This window comes from Prunus avium, chromosome 8 (genome assembly GCF_965620075.1).
Source record: "Prunus avium chromosome 8, drPruAviu1.hap1.1, whole genome shotgun sequence".
Lineage (NCBI taxonomy): Eukaryota > Viridiplantae > Streptophyta > Magnoliopsida > Rosales > Rosaceae > Prunus > Prunus avium.
The window spans coordinates 26,490,471-26,510,313 of NC_142291.1; the positions used below are offsets into that span (position 1 = coordinate 26,490,471).

The window sequence follows — 19,843 nt, forward strand, 5'->3', positions numbered from 1 at the left end:
TTGTTTTCACAAAACCCTTTTTTGTTGATTATTTGTCCAAAAATTGATGATTCCACTGAAAAAGAAAAAAAGCTTATGCAAATGACAAAATTAACCTCAATGAAGTATATGCAATCTAATCTCAAAGGCCAACTTTGTCATTTGGAGTTTTTTTTGTATAAAAATCATCAATCTTTGGATGAAAAATCAAGGAAAAGGAGTTTTGTGAAACCAATTTAAAACCTCAGGGGGTGTTCTTGTAATTTCTAAAACCTCAAGGAGTTTTATGAAAAAGCCGAAAACCTCATGAGGTGTTAGTGTAAATAACTCAAATTTGAACCTTATAGAAACTCTATGTGGTACTAAGTCACTTGTATCTTACCATGCAAAAGTGTAAAATATTGTAGTAAATCATTATAAATAAATAATTATGGTTTGTTTAATCTTCTTTCATTAATTACTACATATTTTTTACACTCGCAATGTTTGTCAACTCGCTATATGATCAACTTAAATCAGTTAAACCCATCATGCAATGCATTCCTTCCAATTTTTTGTAATAAAATAATATATAATTGACTAAATAAACATCCTCCAAAGTTTCAAGAAAAAATTTCAAGTTTTTTTTTTACAATTTCAGTGGTTTTTATTCAATTTTTATCGATATTGTTAATATCCTGATATTTCCATCGAAATTTGTGTTTTTTGACTACCGATATTTCCAAAACCATTGATATTTTAGACCTTAATCGTGATCTATGTGATGTGTTTCCAAAAGGCTAATGTGACTTTTACAAAGAATAAAAAGTTTTAACATTTTGACCACTAATGACACATGTTCATTTCTTTTCCACATCATGAATTATTGGTGGGTTGGAATTTTAACTAGATTTAAGAGTATGCAATACTTCTGCCAACATCTGCAGTTTTGGTTCTCCTAAATATTTGTTTTTTTTCTTCCCCTTTTTCCAAATTTCCCAACTCGAGTCCCAGCAGTTGCTACATCTGTTGGCCAGCGTCAAGCTCAATTCCGTGAGTGAGGATTAATTGAGGTGCGCGCAAATTGGCACGGACACCTTGTTAAGCTCATAATTTCATACATATACATGCCCTATTTACTTACTTCTTTTGCTTAGTTTCCTAGATTTCTAAGTGATTTGCCTCCCTTTGTGTGTTTTGTAGGCCAATAGAGCAAGAGAGCATAATTCATGCAATTCAAGCATGTTAAGGCCTAATTTGGATGAAGGGAAGAAGAGCTTAATGACAAACTCATTTTGGCTACAGCCCCCTGCCAGTCCAGTTCCGTAGGTCACATTGCAAGCTTTGTTTCAGCAACCTACACAGCTCGGATGAGGCCGCATTCTTCATGAAAGTTGTTCCAATGGGTGTGTACTATAACATATCCAAAATTCAGCCCCATTGAATAAATCTGGAGTCCGTTACCTAGCAAACACAGAACCATGCTCAGGATGGATCTTATCAGCGCGGAAAATGAGTTAGCAATTTGTTTTGGCCTTAACTTCTTCCTCCGACCTTGGATTGGCCCAAATAACATATGGCTGGAAAGAAGACATTCTGAACTTCAATTTCGAGTGCTTAAAGTCCTAATTTGATTAAGAGAAGCCTAAGTTGTAAGCCCTTGAAGTTGCTGGTCATGCTGACCTCAGCATGTGCTGGTTGGATGCTTGGTCATGGTGAGCTAGGTATGAGCTATCATTTCTGGTTGGAAGCTTGGTCATGGTGACATGAAGATGAGCTAGGGCTGCTGGTGGGATCTATTGGTGAAGTGCATCAACCAATTCAAGATTTTCTAATACAAGTGCATCACCCAATTTAGATTTTCTAATACAAGTGCATCAACCATTTCAGATTTTATAAAACAAGTGTTGTATGCATTAGCCATATTGAATTCAGATTTTCACTTCCCCTAGGCCTATAAATAGGGAAGTTCTCTAAGCTTGTAAACACACCCCAAGGGGGGGAGCTCTCAAACACTTCTCTAGAGCTCCCTTCCCTTCTCTCCCTCAAATTCTCTTAGTTTCATCTTCTAGTTTTCAATTGTAGTAATGAAATATTTGTGCTGAAATTCTGCTTAAGTATTTCTTAGTTCTACTTTACTTTTCCTTATGTACATTATTTCTTAAGTCTCAAGTTTGATTAGTTTCCAAGTTTCAATTATGGTTTTTGTTCTTATTCATTATGCTTATAAGTTAATATGCTAGTTTGAATGATTGATCACCATTTAGGCTTGCATGTTAGCTATCTTGGTTTGAATTAAGAGTAGACACCATGCTTTAATTCGAATTGAACTATGAATAGGAAGAGTATGTATGGACATTCGACAACAGGGATTAGATACATGCTTGGTTGTTTAAATTGTTCTTCTATGCTTAATGGGTTCCTAATGCTTAATTTTAGGTTAGACAACAAATGATCAAATTAGGGAATTAGGAACACAAGGTTATGACCACACACCATGGCTTAATCATACTTTAGCTAGAACCAATCCATTAATCTAAATTGAACTTGGGAACTTATCTACTTGAGTTAGTTATTTTCTTTCTTCCTTGTTTTATTTATTTCCTTTCTTTTTCATTTCTGTTTTGTGTAGGGAAAATGAATGGGATCATTCAATCACCAATCCTCGTGGGATCGACCTCACACTTACATACGCTATACTACCGAACGGCTCGTGCACTTGCGAGTATCACAAGTTGAGGATGCAGCTTAATCCATTTTGGTGCAGCTGTATCTACACAACACACCTCATAGTACTTACCCAAAAAAAAAGGTCTTGTGAAATTACGAGGTCTCCTATTTGAAAAGTCTTTAAACAAAAAATAAACCCATTTCGGAAAATAAACCACAAAATGCTAGGCATAGTGAGACAAAGGAAGGCCCAACTTGCATGAGTTAAAGTATTCATTAAGAAATAAAATTCTCTATGGTTTTTGGCCCAATTCATATGCTGATTGCAAGAAATTAGATCCACAAAGATTCCAACTAGTTTTTGTTTGAGCTTTCTTCTAGCAATAGGACCAAACTAGGTTAGGGTGGTCCTGAGTCTCATAACTCATGCATCATGACTTAAAGTATGCATTTAAAGGTCCTCTATATTGCAGTGATGCTATAATGAGCAGTTACAATGAGTGGGTCTTTAGTGTTGAAGAATACAAGTTCCATATTAAATGATTGACTAAATAAAATACAACTTATAATAAATGATTCCATTCCTAACATCGAAGTTTTTTGTGATATGGAACTTGTAGGTGGTTAAATTGAGGACAATATCGGTATTGTTAGTAGTGAGCCGATGACCCGTCTCTTTGAAATTTAACATGGTATCAGAGCCTAGGACTCAGGTGGTGGATTCAGCAATACGAAAACACCATCCATACGGATGAGAGCGGGTCATTTAGGTGGTGGGTCCAGCAATACAAGAGATCCAACAATAAGGAGGCCTAGCAATACGGAGACACCACCTATACCGATGTGGGCTTGGCTCCACGTGTGATCCAATATGTGGTGGTCACACATGGGCTTGGCTTCACGTGTGACCCAGTATGTGATGGTCACACGTGAAGGGCGTGTTGAAGAATATAAGTCTCATATCGAATGATTTGACGACACCTATTGGACTTTGTAGGTGGTTAAGTTGGGAATAGTATCAGTGTTATTAGTAGTTGGTCGATGACCCATCTCTTTGAAATTTAACATACTATCATAGCCTAGGGCCCAGGTGGTGGATCCAACAATACGGAAACACCACCCATACAGATGAGAGCGGGTCGTTTAGGTGGTGGGTCCAGCAATACAAGAGATCGAGCAATACGGAGCCACCACCTATACCGATGTAGGCTTGGCTCCATGTGTGATCCAGTATGTGGTGGTCACACGTGGGCTTGACTCCACGTGTAACCCAGTATGTGGTGGTCACACGTGAGGGGGCGTGTTGAAGAATATAAGTTCCACATCGGATGATTGACTACACCTACTGGGCTTTGTAGTCGGTTAAGTTGTGAATAATATCGGTATTACTAGTAATGGACCGATGACCTATCTCTTTGAAATTTAACATTTAGTAGGCTATCTAATCTGGTTGAACTTCGTCATTCGTCATTGTAACCCCTCAATATAGCCATCAATAGATCAAGTTGATCAAACACTTGGTTCTCATAGAGTCATACTATATTTTGCAATCAATCGACTTGAACAGTTGGATAATTAATTGGATAGTTTTTCAAAATTTTCAAGCCCGCCTCGATCATGATAATGAAATATTAGTTGACACATTTCATGTTGTCAATTCTAAGAACACATTTCATGTTGTCAGTTCTAAGAATGTGTTTAAGTTACTCCTCTTCGAATGCGATGGGTTTTAGATAAAAGGATAAGGTTGCCGTTGTTGTTTTGATGACGACTTTACCAAGCATGATTGGTAATAGCACTTACACAAAGTGCTACCAATTTCAAACATTTGCTCTCTTTTTCCACATGTTGGTAGGACCCTACCTCGACCCTTTTTACGCTTTCCATATTTCTTGCCTCATTTTTTTTCTCTCTCTCTTTTGAGCCTAATACCTTATCTTGACTCCTAAAAGTCAACATTTTTTAGGTAACTCCTAACTCATAATAAAGAAAACTTCAAACAAAAATAAACCAAACCATTTAGCTCAACTTTGTTTTTTTGGTCTTTCAATCTAGGTGACATTATTACATTGAGGTTTAAAAAATTTTGGTTTATTAATACAATGATATATTATTTTAAATTTATTTAGTTTATGAGGAGGGAGATTCAAACTTAGGTGTAAGGGCTAGTTCGGGATTGTTGTCACTTTTAAAAAAAGTTGCTTTTGATGTGCTTTGAAAATAATTAGCTATGAAGTCAAGCAGCTCCATGTTTGATAAACAATATTTTTAAAGTGTTGTTAGTAGAAAAAGTAGTGTCAAAACCGTTTGATAAATATTGATGTAAAACTGTTGTAACTGTGAATAATTATTAAAATAGACATTATGTTGAAAGTATTATGCACTAATCATGTGGTGGTGGTGAAAGAGATGGAGGTGAAGGTGGTGGTGAAAGAGGTGGTGGTGGAGGTGATGGTAGTGGTAATGAAGGTGGAGGTGGTGGTGGTGGTGTAGGTGGAGGAGGTGGTGCTAGTGGCAGAAGAGGATGTGGTGGGGGTGGCAGTGGTAGTGGTGGAGGTGGTGAAGGTGGTGAAGGTGGTGGTGGAGTTGGATGTGGAGGTGGAGGTGGTGTCATTTTTAAAAATGAATGATGATATTTTGGGAATTAAAAAATTCATTAAAGGCTCATCTCTGCTTCGAGCCTGCTTTTAAAAGCAGTTGTCAAAAGGCCACTGTTTTTAAATAATCAGGATATTTTATTTTTACCAAACACCTTAAACTGCTTAACTTTAAAGTAAAACATGTTTTTAGTGAAAAAAAAAAAAAAAAAGGAGCAATCATAAATGGGACCTAAGAGGCCGGACTCACTTTCTTGACTGAGCAATATTTCGGAATTTTTAACTTTAAACAACAAAAAAGTGCTTTTTTAAAAACCGCTTGAAAATACTTCCTAATAAAGCACTAATTTAAAAGTGTGTTTATCTTAAACTACTTTTAGTCCTTTCAAAAACACTAATAAACGGTATAATAGTTGGATCAAAATCTTCAATGAGTGCTTCTCTTTTTGGTGGTCCCTCATGTTGTCTTACCTTTTTTATTAGTGTAATAAATTGTTGTAAGGGAGAAGATTAAGAAAATTAAATTAAATTCTAGAGCCTTGCCATAATCATGACAAACAAAGGCCATGATTGATGGTCACACCGATGCCATGGCCTGGATTGCCACAGAACATGCCTTTTTAAGGGTCGTTTTTTGTTTTCGAAGAATGAAAATAAGCAAATATGCATTTGGTGGGCTAAATGGAAGGAAACACACAAACGATTTCAGAATTACTCTTTAAGTTGGAAAAAACAACAAAATTATGTTTCCCGTTTCCAAATTCCATTTCCAAAAACGAGAAAACATGATAAACAAAATAATTGCTCCCTATGCCGCATTCATCACTTCTTTGTCAACCACAAAATAAGTACTAATCTACGTTGGTTGGTGATCGCACATTATCTAAATTTTCTTAGAACAAGTAAATCGTGACAATATACCTGAAGAATAAGTGGATAATGATGGTATACCTGCAGAACAATTAAATTGCAACGGCGTACCTGAAGAACAATTAGATCATGACAGTGCATCCGAAAAATGAGTAGATTTTAAAAATTTCTCCGCCAAAATTTAAAAAAGGAAAGAACACAAGAAAAATACAGATCTTTAAGTACGAATATGTTAAGAACATTAGAAAAACAAAAATTAAGTGCTTTCGAGTATTAAAATAGAATATAAAGTTTTTTATTTTTTTTGCACATAAAAGTAATTAAATGAAAATATAATGTCGCAAATGATGGAATTAATCACAACAAACATTTTGTTTGAATATTTCTGTCCTGAAATTCTACAATTACTTCACTTCCCAAAGTTGACAATATTACACAAATATTAACCACATCTCAAAAAAAAAAAAAAAAAAAAAAAAATTTTCTATCTTTACCCAAAAATAAATAAAAAATAATTAGTTAACTCATATTTGTAGTCACTAGTTAGCTAGAAGTGAGCAGCCCATGCAACTCGGAAACTCAGCTGAGTCGTCTCAACTCGACCCACTCAAAATCCACAGCTAACATACTGATTTATCAGCAAGGCCGTGAAGCAACGGCCGAGATTCACCCAAATATTCAAGCTGACTCAAAACATCCACGTGGCAGCGTCTCTGGAGATCATCGAAGCTTAAGAACCGCCCGGAGTTACTTGACTCGGACCGGGCCACGACCCGGAGAACCTCCTCGAAAAACGACTCGTCGCACGGGATAGTCAAGGGCCCTTGGTTGGCGAAGCCGTACTCCTCCTCGGCTTGTACTAGGAGCTTCTGGAAGATGGGGTGGTTCAGGTACGTCGCGCGCACGATAAACCGCCTGCAGCTGCTCCCCACGCAGACCGCCACGTGTCCTGCGGGGACGTCGGACGGCCCACGTGCCGCCGTGAGGCGGGCCTTCTTGTGCCAGCTTTGTAGCATTTGACGGATTCTCACAATGCGTCGGATTTTGTTGCATTTGCTGATCGCTGGTGACATTTTCCGGGAAAGTGAGGGTAGTGAGAAAGTGTGGGAAAAATAAGTCTTGGCTTGAGAGAAAAAAGTGTAAATGGGTGGGGGTATGAGAATTGCCGGGGGGGAGGTATTATATGGATTGGGGGGAAGAGAAATGCCCCTGGAGTTGGAGATAATTTCGAGATTGTGGGTGTTTAAGTTGTTGTCAAGGCCATGTGACGGGGTAGACAAAAAAGTTGAGATGATAACATGGGATTTAGTTTTGCTAATCTTTAGTTTCTTGATAGATGTGCCCCTCATTTATTTGGAGATAGATAATGCTTTATTGGCTCTACTCACCAAATAAATAAATGTTTTGCTTGATTGGCGGCGTAAAGGAAAAATTAATTTATGAAAAAAAAGTACGAGTAATGTACAATGTGCAATAAGAAAGGAAAATATAATCACAAGTGTGGTACAGTTGGTAAACTGCCACTTTCAGCTGATGTGTTACTTAATTTTTCAATGGTAGATGTTCGAAATTCGTTGGAAGTACTTTGTGGCCAGAGCAAGCTGAATCCCGAGCAGGGATTAATCCCACTCTTCGAGTGTACTTCCTTCAGACACCTTGTGGTATTTACCAAAAATAAGAAAGAAAGGAAAATATAGGTTTTTACCGATAAACCGATTTTAGCATGACATAATATACAAAAATCCTTATAAAACCTATTTGGAGTGAAAAAAACAAAGGCTAGCCACTCGTCATTTTCTAATTGCTTCTTAACAAATTTGAACATACTAAGAACCAATTAGAAAGTGACAAGTGACTAATTTTAGGGTTTTCTCTCTAAATAAGCTCAATAAGAATTTTTGTATATTATGTCATGTTAGAATGCCCTACATATGAAAAGCCCAAGAAAATAATAATATGAAATAAAACTACTTTTGGAAGCTTTGAAGCATGACATGGGTTGTTATGTGACCAACAAGCAGGTATATTCAATTGGATTCTCTCTGGTAAAGCACCAAAAAGAGAAAAGAGCAGTTTGTGTTTCTGTCCCTAAAAAACATTTTAAGTTTGGTAGTAATGTCTTCCAACCAACAGATGCAATGTGTTTAGTAATGTTACAAAACAGATGTGTTTTTGGGTATGGTCAGTCAAGGAACATGGAGAGGGGTCTGTGAGCTTTATGATGGGACCAAGGACTAGAAACTAGGTTTCCAAGTCTCATTGGAAGGAAAATGAAGTAATTTTTCCATTGATGTAGTGGAATGAAAGGAAAAATCTACCCCAAGGATATCATAATCATCAAAGTCAAATTCAATTACAATGGAGTCTTCCTTCTTTTAAAAAAAAATAATAATAAAGGGAAACAATATAATTAAATTGTTCCCTTTTCTTTTATCAACAAGAGAGGGACACTCAAAATTGGGACCTCTTCAACATTAAAAACAAACGACCAAGAGGGACATGAGGATGATGAGAGAGTGACGAAGTGAGAGAAGACGAGAGATGGATGACAATGAGGGCAGCTCTGTAACTCTCTATGAGGACAATGTATCTTTCTGTGGGAGCACGCGGAAAAAAAAACAAACAATTATTTAGTATGGTTTCATTTTAACCGAATCAAGAAATTGGTTTTATTCGGTTCGACCTACTGGTTTTAATGCCCAACCCTAAAACTAGTAAAGATAGACTATGCTATAACAGTCATCTAAGCAATAGCCACTATGAGTAGCATTGCTCATGTTTGCTTTGCATATACTGTTGCCCCATATTTTATATAACAATACTGATATGATTGGATTATATTCTATTTGTCTGTGCAATGCAATAGAACAAGTTGAAGATTAATGAAGTGCATGCTAATCATTTTCAAGTGCTCTTCTTAATCTTGATGAAATGTGCATAGGATTTTATGCTGGGCATCAATGAATAATTTATTGGACTTAGTTTTGGCAACTTAGGAGCATGACATTGATCTGAACTTGGTAGTGTTTTCTGATCAACAAACAGGCTCTGCTCAGACAAGATTTTCTTCCCAAACACAAAATCAGCAAACCAGACTTTGGATTGGACCACAGCATCAATCATATTTTTTATGCAGAAACACCTGCTATGGAACCCTTTGAGTTTTTTCTCAATCTGAATTTGTTGTCAGATTATAAAAAGAAACACTTAATTAACATCCCTCTCCATTTCTTAGCCATCCTTTTTGGCATTATATTTGATACGATTCGATCAGAAAGCTAACTGTTTTTGTGTTTGCGGTTGAACGGACCACATGGTATCACAGTTGAAATACACTTAAGCTATAGTTATAGTTAATAATCATTTGACCCCACATTCAATTTTTTTTATGTTGCTAAAGTTATGGAATTCGAACCTAAGACCACAAGATTGAGGTAATCATGGTGACGTTTAGATTTCGTTGAAAAATAGTATAGGAAAACTCTTGAATACATAACGCGTAATTGTTGAACAGAAAGATTTGACTTAGGGACTCATTCTCATAATCTAGTAGCATTTAGTTTTCGGTTTTATTAGAGAAAGTCTTGGGCTTGAATCCTTCAAAAAGGCAGTTTGTTTTGTGGTTGAAAATGATGTTCTCAAACTGGTGAATTACTGCTTTGATGATTATGTCCTTGGAAAGTAAACTTATTATTCAAAGGGCCAGCCAGCAAAATTATGCGGCTCTCAATGAGTGCTTGGCCTTTAATCATGAGTAGCAACTTTGGAAATGCACAATCAATTTACTGGTCCTCAGTGCTCAAGTCCACAAAATTATATTAATTAAGCTCGAAATGGACATATATAAATTTTTTTCTAGTGCTTTTTGTTTTTTTTCCCTAACCCCATGATCTCTTGTCGACCAGTATCTTTTTATCACAGTAATACTTGATTAAAATAGAACATAATGAAGATTTAGGGAATATTTGATGGGACCATTTTGTGGGGTGATTTGATTAGGAGCCACGGATATTTTTAAAAGTTCCAAATGTAAAAATAAAATAGAAAATAAACAACAAGATAAAATAGAAAATGGAAAATGTGGCTGTTCAAACTTCAATGTGTTCATCTCAGCCCAAAGAGGAAAAAATTCAAAGAGTTCAAACTGTTTTCTGATAACAAAAAAAAAACATGAAAGTTTATTATGTTGTGATTCTTGTGCTTCTATTAGCCGAGTCATTTTATAGTGAGGGCTTTATATATGGCCTTTAAGTGAGGTCTTATTTTTTTATTGTTGAATCAAGTTAATCAATTTGATTCAACGGTTAAGAGATAGGATCTCATCCAAAGCCGTATATAAGATCCTTATTATAGAAATCTTGTCTGTTACCCTAAACAAGAATTGCCAAATAGCTGACTGGGCCCTATACATTGGATTTGGCCCTGTAACTTAGAAAACTTGGACCAAGATAATTGTTTGGGTCTTCAGACCACAAATGAAAATATAATGTCGCAAGCAAGAACAAAGCCACACAACAGTAGTACCCCACCCAGCAATATGCAATATCATTACTCAGCCCACCTACCTTCAACAGTACTTTACTGGCCATACAAAAAATTGCAAATGGAACTGCTCAGAGTACAAAAACCACATGTAGAGGTGGGTGGTCCATACATGAAACTATAAATGGTGGTTTAAATTTTATAGGTGTGCTATATTTAGCTCTTCATTGTTGGAGATGAGTTATATTTTTGCCAAATCCTAGTCTCCTCAATATTTTATTAGTTTTTAGTATATTCTTTAAATATGTTAAATAATTTAATTAAAGTACTACTTTAGATCCTATTTAAAGTTGTGGGAAATTATGAAGAGTGATGAAAAGAGTAAGGATTAGTATGTAAAAAGAATGATGAAAAAAAATGTAGGAAATTAGATAGAATTATGGGAAAGAAAAAAAAATGTGGGAAATTATGTAGAAATGAGGTTGGTATTTACAAAAAAAAAAAAAATTACGAATTTTTTAGGAATTTATAGAAAAAATTTATGATTTTTTAAATATATATATATATAACGGCTAGCTAAAACGTTGGTGTTTGTAGGTTTTGTCCAATGAACAAAAGCAGCAATTGCTTGCTTTTATAAAAAAAAAATTATGGACAAAGATATAGCCCGCCCAAGAATCTGGCCACATTTGGCTCTTTTGGCCCGTTGACTAGGTTTGGCCTAGTAACATGGCACATTTAGCTCACTTGCTAGAGATGGGTTGGGTGTGAGATTTAGCCCACCGTTGGAAATGGCCTAAGAATTTCACCAAAAGCTTTCAACTTTACCACTTTCATTTTATTTAATTTAAGAAGAAATATAGAAAAATGATCTATATTTTTTATTTTATTTTTTAAAAGAACATAACATATTATCTCGATGAACCTCAGCCCCGTCTCTTGCAACCTGTCAGAAATTCAACCAAAGAACATCGTCAAAGAGAAGTAGTGACAATCACCCAAGTGAAGAATAAAATAGCAAATGGAGAGGGATTCTAATAGAAATTGTAAAGATAAAGTGATGGTTAAAGTGTTGTAAACATGCCCTAAAAGCCAATCATTAGATGAAATCTCTAACGAATAGTTCGTTTAATTAACTCGATCAACTTCTTTTTATTTTCATTTCTTAGATGCTCTTGATTTTTTAGGTTTGCAATTATGGGATATGGTTGTGAGGGATACGATGACAAAGTTCTTCATAGTGTCACTAGATCAGAACCAATGGACATCGGGTCGTTCGATGGTCATCCAGTTGGGTACAATTGTCTCTAAAACATAACGCCGCCAATCACTCCTAACACAACGCCACGTCTTCCAACATTTTTTTATTGTTTTTATTTTTGGAAAATGACTCTTCAACACTTACTTAAAGGGGAAAATGGATAATGAGTTTTGGTTAGGCCTTCTCCAACCCATTTGGGGCTAAACCAAATTTTTCCCCTCCAAAAAATAACTATTTGGGTTTTGTCCGGACTCAAATCATTTTTTCTCCCAACCATCTGGACTCAAATTTTAAGTCCGCAACTTTATTAAATTGTTTAAGAATGGTTTAAGTCTATTTTTTTTTTAATGGATAACTTTTCTTCATTTAATCTTTTTAAATAACTTCATAATTTAATTTTTTGAACATTTTTACCTAAAAAAATTGAAATTCCACAAATATAATGTTTTTGGTAGATTATTTGAGAAATAAGTGGGTATTTATAGAGTTTTGGGTGAGTTTTGGGGTTGGATCTGATTTAGATTAAGTTAAAATATTATTTTGATCATTGGATTTAAATTTCAACCTTTGGATCTTTTTTTTTACCGTTAAAATAGCTTAGATTTAATATATATCGTTGATTTAAGTTAATATTAGAATAAAAAATATATATAAAAAAATAAACAAATAACATCACTACAAGCCAACACTTGGCAAGATAGCATCTTCAATAACCATTGGGCTATTGGCGGGCCCCAGTGATGATTGCTTGCACATGGGCTGCTAATGCAGCAGGTGGGCTCCACTAAATTTTTTTTAGGTACAAGCAATAGCTAGACTGCTATTTGGCCCCAAGTTTGGGTTTTCCCAAATTTTGGCCCCTTCATTATTTTTTTGGTTGGGAGAGGTTTTGGGCAATAATTTGGGATTTTTTGGGTTTGGCCTCATGGGTTGGAGATGGCCTTACAATCTTGAAAATTCGAATTCATCGATGAAATCGATTCACAAAATGTAACTCACAAATTAGTTAAAGCCTCTGAGTTCTACTTTCTTTTGGCTATCTACTCTCCATATTCGTTGTGGATGTATGCATGGAGCTTGTCTATCAACACCTACATGACTTAAAGGAACATTATATATGGAGTGAACTCAGTTCTATCAACACCTATCAACACCTACATGACTTAGAGTTTATACTTTGGATTTTTTAGGTTTGCAATTATGGGCTAGAATTGTGAGGGATATGATGCACAAGTTCTTCCCCACGTAAAGGAACAAATTCGTAGGGAGGTTATTATTAACGGAGGTGTGGGAGAAAAATAATTTGCTACCGATCCGCCACGTCACGGGATTGGATTTAGGCACAACCCAACATAGGTTTGGATGGGTATTGGCCCAATGTGGGTTCGAATACGCGAAAGCCCAACACACGCCTGGATTGGCATCGGTCTAATGTGGGTTCGTATACGCATAAAGCCCAACGTAAGTTCATATGAGCATTGGCCCAATGCGGGTTCGCATGCGCGTAAACCCAATGTGAGTTCGGATGTGCACCGCCCAACACGGGTTCGAATATGCACCACTCAACACGGGTTCACATGCGCATTACCCCATATTGACTCATACACAAGTGGCCCGACGTGGGTTTATTCAAACGCCCGCAGTCCCCAATCTGCATGAATCGAGGGATAACGTGAACACGGTTGGGAGTTGATAACACACAACTCTCATTAACCGGAAGTTGTGAAAGTGGACATAAGACGTGCAAAGTGAAGCTTGCATTCCAAGGCTGTCATCAGGTATAAATGTGAAGCTTCACAACCAAATAAAGGTATGCGATTTCAAATTAATTGGCGCACTCAAATACATACAAAGAATTGACTTGAGCGTTGGATTATCTTTTGCAGGTACCCAACCCTCTCTCATTTGATTTCGAAGGAGTGTTGCTTGGAGATTTATTTGTCCTGAGTGCGGAGTAAAGCCGAGAACCTGTGGAAGACATTCTTATTGTAAGACTTTCTGCTCCACCGAAGCATACGGGTTGAGACTGGTTAGTATATGTCACACCCTTGGAATGCAACTCACCTGAAAAAATATTATGTTTAAATTAATCTACTTGTTCATCATTCCACTTATATTTATTAAATAAAATCCGCACTTCCCATTTAAATGCCGATTCATGCACCTTGCTTAAATTTGTTGTAAACTTATATGTGTTTAAACTTATCACCGGGCTCCATGCTGATCGCAACACTACCCCGAGGTTACCAATCATCTGGGGGCAGTCAATTAGATCCATGCCGATCCCAACATCACCCAAAGGTTACCAATCCTCTGGGGGCAATCAATAGGATCTATGCCAATTGCAACACTATCCTGAGGTTACCAATCCTCTGTGGGCAATCAATTGGATCCATGATGATCCCAACATCACCCAGAAGTTACTAATCTTCTGGGAGAAATCAATAGGATCCATGTGAATCCCAACACTACCCTGAGGTTATCAATTCTCTAGGGCTAGTCAGTTGGGCCTATATCAATTCCAAGATCACCTTCAGGGAATTTAAGTACACTTAAACTTGCACACATTGTGGGAAACCAAATGGGAAGTAGAATCCTTCCAACTTTATTCAAAAACTCGGTAGTACAAGAAATCATAATAGGCCATGGGCCGAAGCAAAATGAAACAAACGAATACTATGAAACAGAAGATTAGACAACTAGCTAGTTGGACTCACCCCACTAGAACCCCAGTGAGGATTGGGCATTGAAACCCAACTTATTACCATTCCCTAAACTCAATTTGTCCATATCGGGAAGTTATCCCAATCAACAAACGAATAAGTCGCTTTGGCTTTGTCACGAAAGTAGCTGATCCCTTGCTAGAAGCCGTCATGAATCCCTTCAGAGTGAGCGAGAGCCACAACACGGTCCACATATGCCAGTTCCCTTTTAAGGCGAGTCAAGGTTTCCCCAAGTAAGTCTCTTTCCCTGTCCACCTGATAATAACTTGTCCATGGAGAAGCCTCTCTGTCCCTATTAGAGTGCATGTGATGATGTCCGAAACGTGACAGCCCAGGGTCGTCCCTCATCGAGTATGAAGGGCCACCATCACCTCTGTTCAAGCGAGAAGGTTTGGGACCCTTTCTTTCTCTTCTAACACAATCCGGTGAGTGCCCACAATAAACCGAAGGAGAGCTAGAATGAAATCCGCATCTGTTGTCAGATCTCGACCAAGTATTGGATTTACATTCACGACTAGGCAACGAGTTTGGAACTTCGGAGCAATCAGATGACCTCACTGGCGAACCAAATGAAGAACCTCCACCAGAGCGGATCTCTATTCCTCTAGCACATTTTCTCTTGGGAAAACAACCATTTTGGGGATGTCAGCGCAAAGGCGGAAGCGAAGTTTTAGCCTACGCTTGTGAGCCATAGCATCCAGGTACTTGAATCTCATCCTCAAGCCCTCATTTTATAGCATCAGTCAAAATACCGTTGGTTTAGATAATTGTGCAGAGTTTCAAATTCAAAAAGTAGTTTTATTTGAGAAACTGAAACTCCAACCCTATTTGATTTTTGAAAAAAAGGATGGTGTTATCCCGATGAACTCAACACGTAATACAAGGTAGGATTGGAATAGATTTGAAACTTAGAATGACCCAGACGAATCACATATAAGGGAACCCATAGTGAAGATGGTTGTTCTCGTACTCACCCAGATAGGAGAAGTGACTTAAATACATAATTAGAATAAACCCAAGCTTGGATGTCAAAAGGAAGCAAGTCAAGTCTAGTTAAGCCCGGTACATCCACATAAGGTTCAATACACAAGTTTAACCTCAAAACAAGATACATGCCACATAAAATAAATACTAAATAGAGTAGGTGTCACACACCAAAATTTGCTACATCAACCCAAAAGCCTACTCCCCGATCTCGTAGTCGCGAATAGAAATGTCATGGCTCACGGTGGAAGGCGCGGTATCACCAGAGTCGGGAGGCACATGATGCTCTACAGATCCGGGAGAAGGAACGTCTGTGGGGATCATCCCGAATATGAACTCGTAGTCTACGATACCAACTCCCATCTCTTCGTCATAGGCGTTAGGATCAGCCACGACCCGTACAATGTATAGTCCAAATTACTTTCAATGACGTACATTTAAAACAAGTCATAAATAACATAATTCAATGTCACATATTTTAGACACCTCCTTAAAGGTGTGTCATTGAACTACATTTGTTGTAGTGGAACATGAATAAAACCATAATAAACCATTACAACCATAAAAAACTAGCAATACAACATCACTAAAATGTCTATACAACGTCACTAACATTAGCAATCCCCCCGCAACAAAAGAGCAATACAAAATCAATACCAACAGCAGTGCAAGCAGCATTCCACAAACAACAAACCCATTCACTGTTTCAAACAATAAATCATCCGAATCAGAACATTTCAGACCTAAACCAATTTCAGTGAAACCCCTAAACCAATTTCTGAGAAACCCCTAAACCCTAAACCAATTTCAAACAAACCCATAAACGATTTTCATACAAACCTATAAACCCTAAGCCATAAGAAAATGTCGATGAACAGTACCTGTTTCAGGTAAACGATGGCATTGATCTTCGATGAACAGATTCCGCTGGGAGAGGAAGAGAGAAGAGAGAGTGAGAGCAGAGCGACGAGAGACTGAGAGCGTCAGAGCTCACCGACGAGCGACGAGAGAGTGAGAGCTGAGTGACCAGAGAGTGAAGAGACTGTGAGAGATGGAGCCAAGAGAGAGCTTATTCGCGGGAGGTGAATTTTAGAAAAAGTGTTAGGTGAGCAATAACTGGACACTAAATATATATTTATAGGTAATAGTTGTAAAAAAATTGGGGAGGGGTGGTATTTTTAGTTAAAATTATGAAATGGGTGGCATATAAGGCTATTTCCCTATGTTCTTCACGTGCATGCAAATACATAAATATATAACTTTATATACATGTTCATCACAACTGAATTAGTGCGAATAGAAGTGCATAGGTTATTGCATATTTAGTTGATACCTGGACAAAGAAATTCTTGATGATGAAGAAAACCACAAAGAAGAAGAGTGGTTGGTGGTGGATCTGGCAAAGTACATATTATAGAAAGAAAGCAGTGGGTAAGAGATCCAAACCCAAGTGTGGACCTGTTTGTAGGCCAGCCGTAGGAAAATATCAAAAGCATCGTTCATAAGATGACACGCAATCGAGCAAGAAGCCAACCGAGATTCTGAGGGATTTTCCCTCTTCTCCCTTCCCCTATTTCTCTTTTTCTCTTTTCTTTTGTTTTTCCTCTTGTTGCCTCTGCAATATATTCATCTTCTTTTATAAGTGAAGAGGGAAGTGCAAAATTCTAAAGGAGAGGGAGAAGTACTAAATTGATGTCAAAAGTAGGTTTTGCAAAACTAAACTGTCAAGGTCGTGGAATTCCATTATTTTTTGGAAATCCCTTGAATGCATGGTGGGCTATATGGGGCATCTTGTCAAGGTGATTGACATGCAATTGTTAGAATTGAGGCTAAATCCTTGCTGCATTGCCAGCTATTTGTTACTCAAATATGCCCTTGTTTATACTCAAGCAAAAGCGTCTTCCCCCATTTTTTGATAATAATTAATAGGGTTTCTTGTCTTATTGTATCTGACATATTTGACATTATTTATGTAGATATGCATGTGCCCTTGCGATCTTTTATGACATTGTTAACTATCATTGCTGTCTTGTTGATTGGCAAGTCACCTACAAGTTTTTATCCAATGGTTCAAAAGGGCAAGGGTAGTACCCCAAAGAGAATTTGAGCCAAGTTGAGTTTTTCCCTTAACCCACGTGCTAGGCGCCAGGGGGAAGAGGAAAAAAGGGGGCAATGTGGGAGCAAAATAATTTGCTACCGATCCGCCACGTCACGGGATTGGATTTAGGCACAACCCAACATAGGTTTGGATGGGCATTGGCCCAATGTGGGTTCGCATACGCAAAAGCCCAACACGAGCTCGGATTGGCATCAGTCTAATGTGGGTTCGTATACGCATAAAGCCCAACCTAAGTTCATATGGGCATTGGCCGAATGCAGGTTTGCATGCACGTAAACCCAATGCGAGTTCGAATGTGCACCACCCAACACGAGTTTAGATATGCACCACTCAACGCGGGTTCACAGGCGCATTACCCTATATTGACTCGTACACAAGCGGTCCAACATGGGTTCATGGGTATATTCAAACGCCCGCACTCCCCAATCCACATGAATAAGTGGCAAAAGTGGACATAAGACGTGCAAAGTGAAGCTTGCATCCCAAGGCTATCATCAGGTATAAATGTGAAGCTTCACAACCAGATAAAGGTATGCGATTTCAAATTAATTGGCGCACTCAAATATATACAAAGAATTGACTTGAGCGTTGGAGTATCTTTTGCAGGTACCCAACCCTCTCTCATTTGATTTCAAAGGACTGTTGCTTGGAGATTTATTTATCCTGGGTGCAGAGTAAAGCCGAGAACCTGTGGAAGACATTCTTATTGTAAGAATTTCTGCTCCAACAAGAGGTAAGACTCATGCTATGGGAAAAACAATCGATGATGTACTTACCTAAAAAGCCTTTCAAATTTTAAGATTAAAAAAAAATTGTGATAGTCAGAATGTCCAGTTCGAGGTCAACAGGGCGGGTTCAAGGTTTATGGGGAATGGACCATAAGTGCAATGATGTAGGTCTTAATGTTATGTTTGAGCCTTTTTATAGTATAGTCATTATAGGGTGATCGAGAGGTACCCATGCGGACCTACATGCTATCCTTTGATCACCCCGCATTGATTGTCAAACTCGTGCATACGATACTAAGAAATAAAAAATTTGAAATTTGAAAACATTTATACCAAACAACATTTAATTAGTTTTTCATATTTTGGAAACTGATAACAATTACCAGCAAACAAGTTTCCCGTTTTAAGTTCCTTGTCGACAACCAACCACAAGGAAGCTAAGAGAGGGAGGTGGCCACTGCCCCTCCTTCCCTCTGCCCATCTTCCCCTTCCTCTCCTCATCTCCCCTTCTTTTTCTCCCATTTTTTCCCTTCCTCTTATCTCCTCTTCTCCTCCCCTTCCCCTCCCTATATAATCTATATCTGTTTGGATCTAGGTCTGTTTGTCTGTTTGTTTTGTTTGGTTGTTTTTGTAGCGTTCTAGGTGGCTGGTGTTATCTTTCTCTCGGCGGTGGTGACAGTAGTGACCCTGGATTGTGTCTCTTCTCGGGAGAGTTGTGATACATGGTGGCTAATGTTTTGTTTCTGTTTCAATGGCCACGGCAGCAGCGACATTGGTGCTCTTCTCTACTCTACACCGACCGAAGAACTATGTTTGGTTATAGGAGGTCTTCTTTGTCAGGTTCTGAGTTGAAGTTGAGTGCTTCTCAAGGGTCCTTTTACTGTTGTTTCTATGTTCCTCCTCTATGTTCTCTTCTGGTTTCTGATATAGTATGCCTTGCAGTTTGTGTAGGTGTCAAAGGACTATGATTGTGCTCATAGAAGGCTTCTTTTGACAATTGGGATGTTCTGCGGTTCTCTCATGTGGGTCTACTATCTTGGTCTCCAGTTACGGTTCTCGTCATTAGTCTTTGTGTTAGTTTTCGTTTTTGATTTGTTTTTTTATTGTAATGGTCAAAAGTGACATGAATTGGACTCTCTTGTTAGTCCATGACATGTGTGGTACTCGGGGTTTGTCCCATGAGGTAGTCCTAGGAAGATTTTAACGAGGTCATTGTATCGTGTCGCTCTTTATACGTCTTTGATTCTTTGAATGAATTTTCTTTCTTTAAAAAAAAAAAAAAGTTTCCCATTTTAAGTTTTTTTTTTTTACAAATGAAATGAACCCGAAAACTCTTAAAATTTCAGCTTCAAATGTAGCATAGAGAACCCTCAATTTTTATTTTTATTTTCCAAAAAGTACCCTCATTTTTTTATTTCCTAGAAGTATCCTTTTAAATTTCATACAACAGA

The 19,843-nt window shown here is 37.6% G+C and overlaps 1 protein-coding gene across 1 annotated transcript; it reads right to left on the reverse strand.

Annotated features, from left to right (window-relative positions):
* Positions 1-6,448: 6,448 nt before the first annotated feature.
* On the reverse strand, positions 6,449-7,264 carry LOC110760590 (indole-3-acetic acid-induced protein ARG7). Its single transcript, XM_021962892.2, has one exon. The coding sequence runs from the start codon at positions 7,166-7,168 to the stop codon at positions 6,716-6,718; it is 453 nt and encodes a 150-aa protein (XP_021818584.1). The 5' UTR covers positions 7,169-7,264; the 3' UTR covers positions 6,449-6,715.
* Between the last annotated feature and the right edge of the window lie 12,579 nt (positions 7,265-19,843).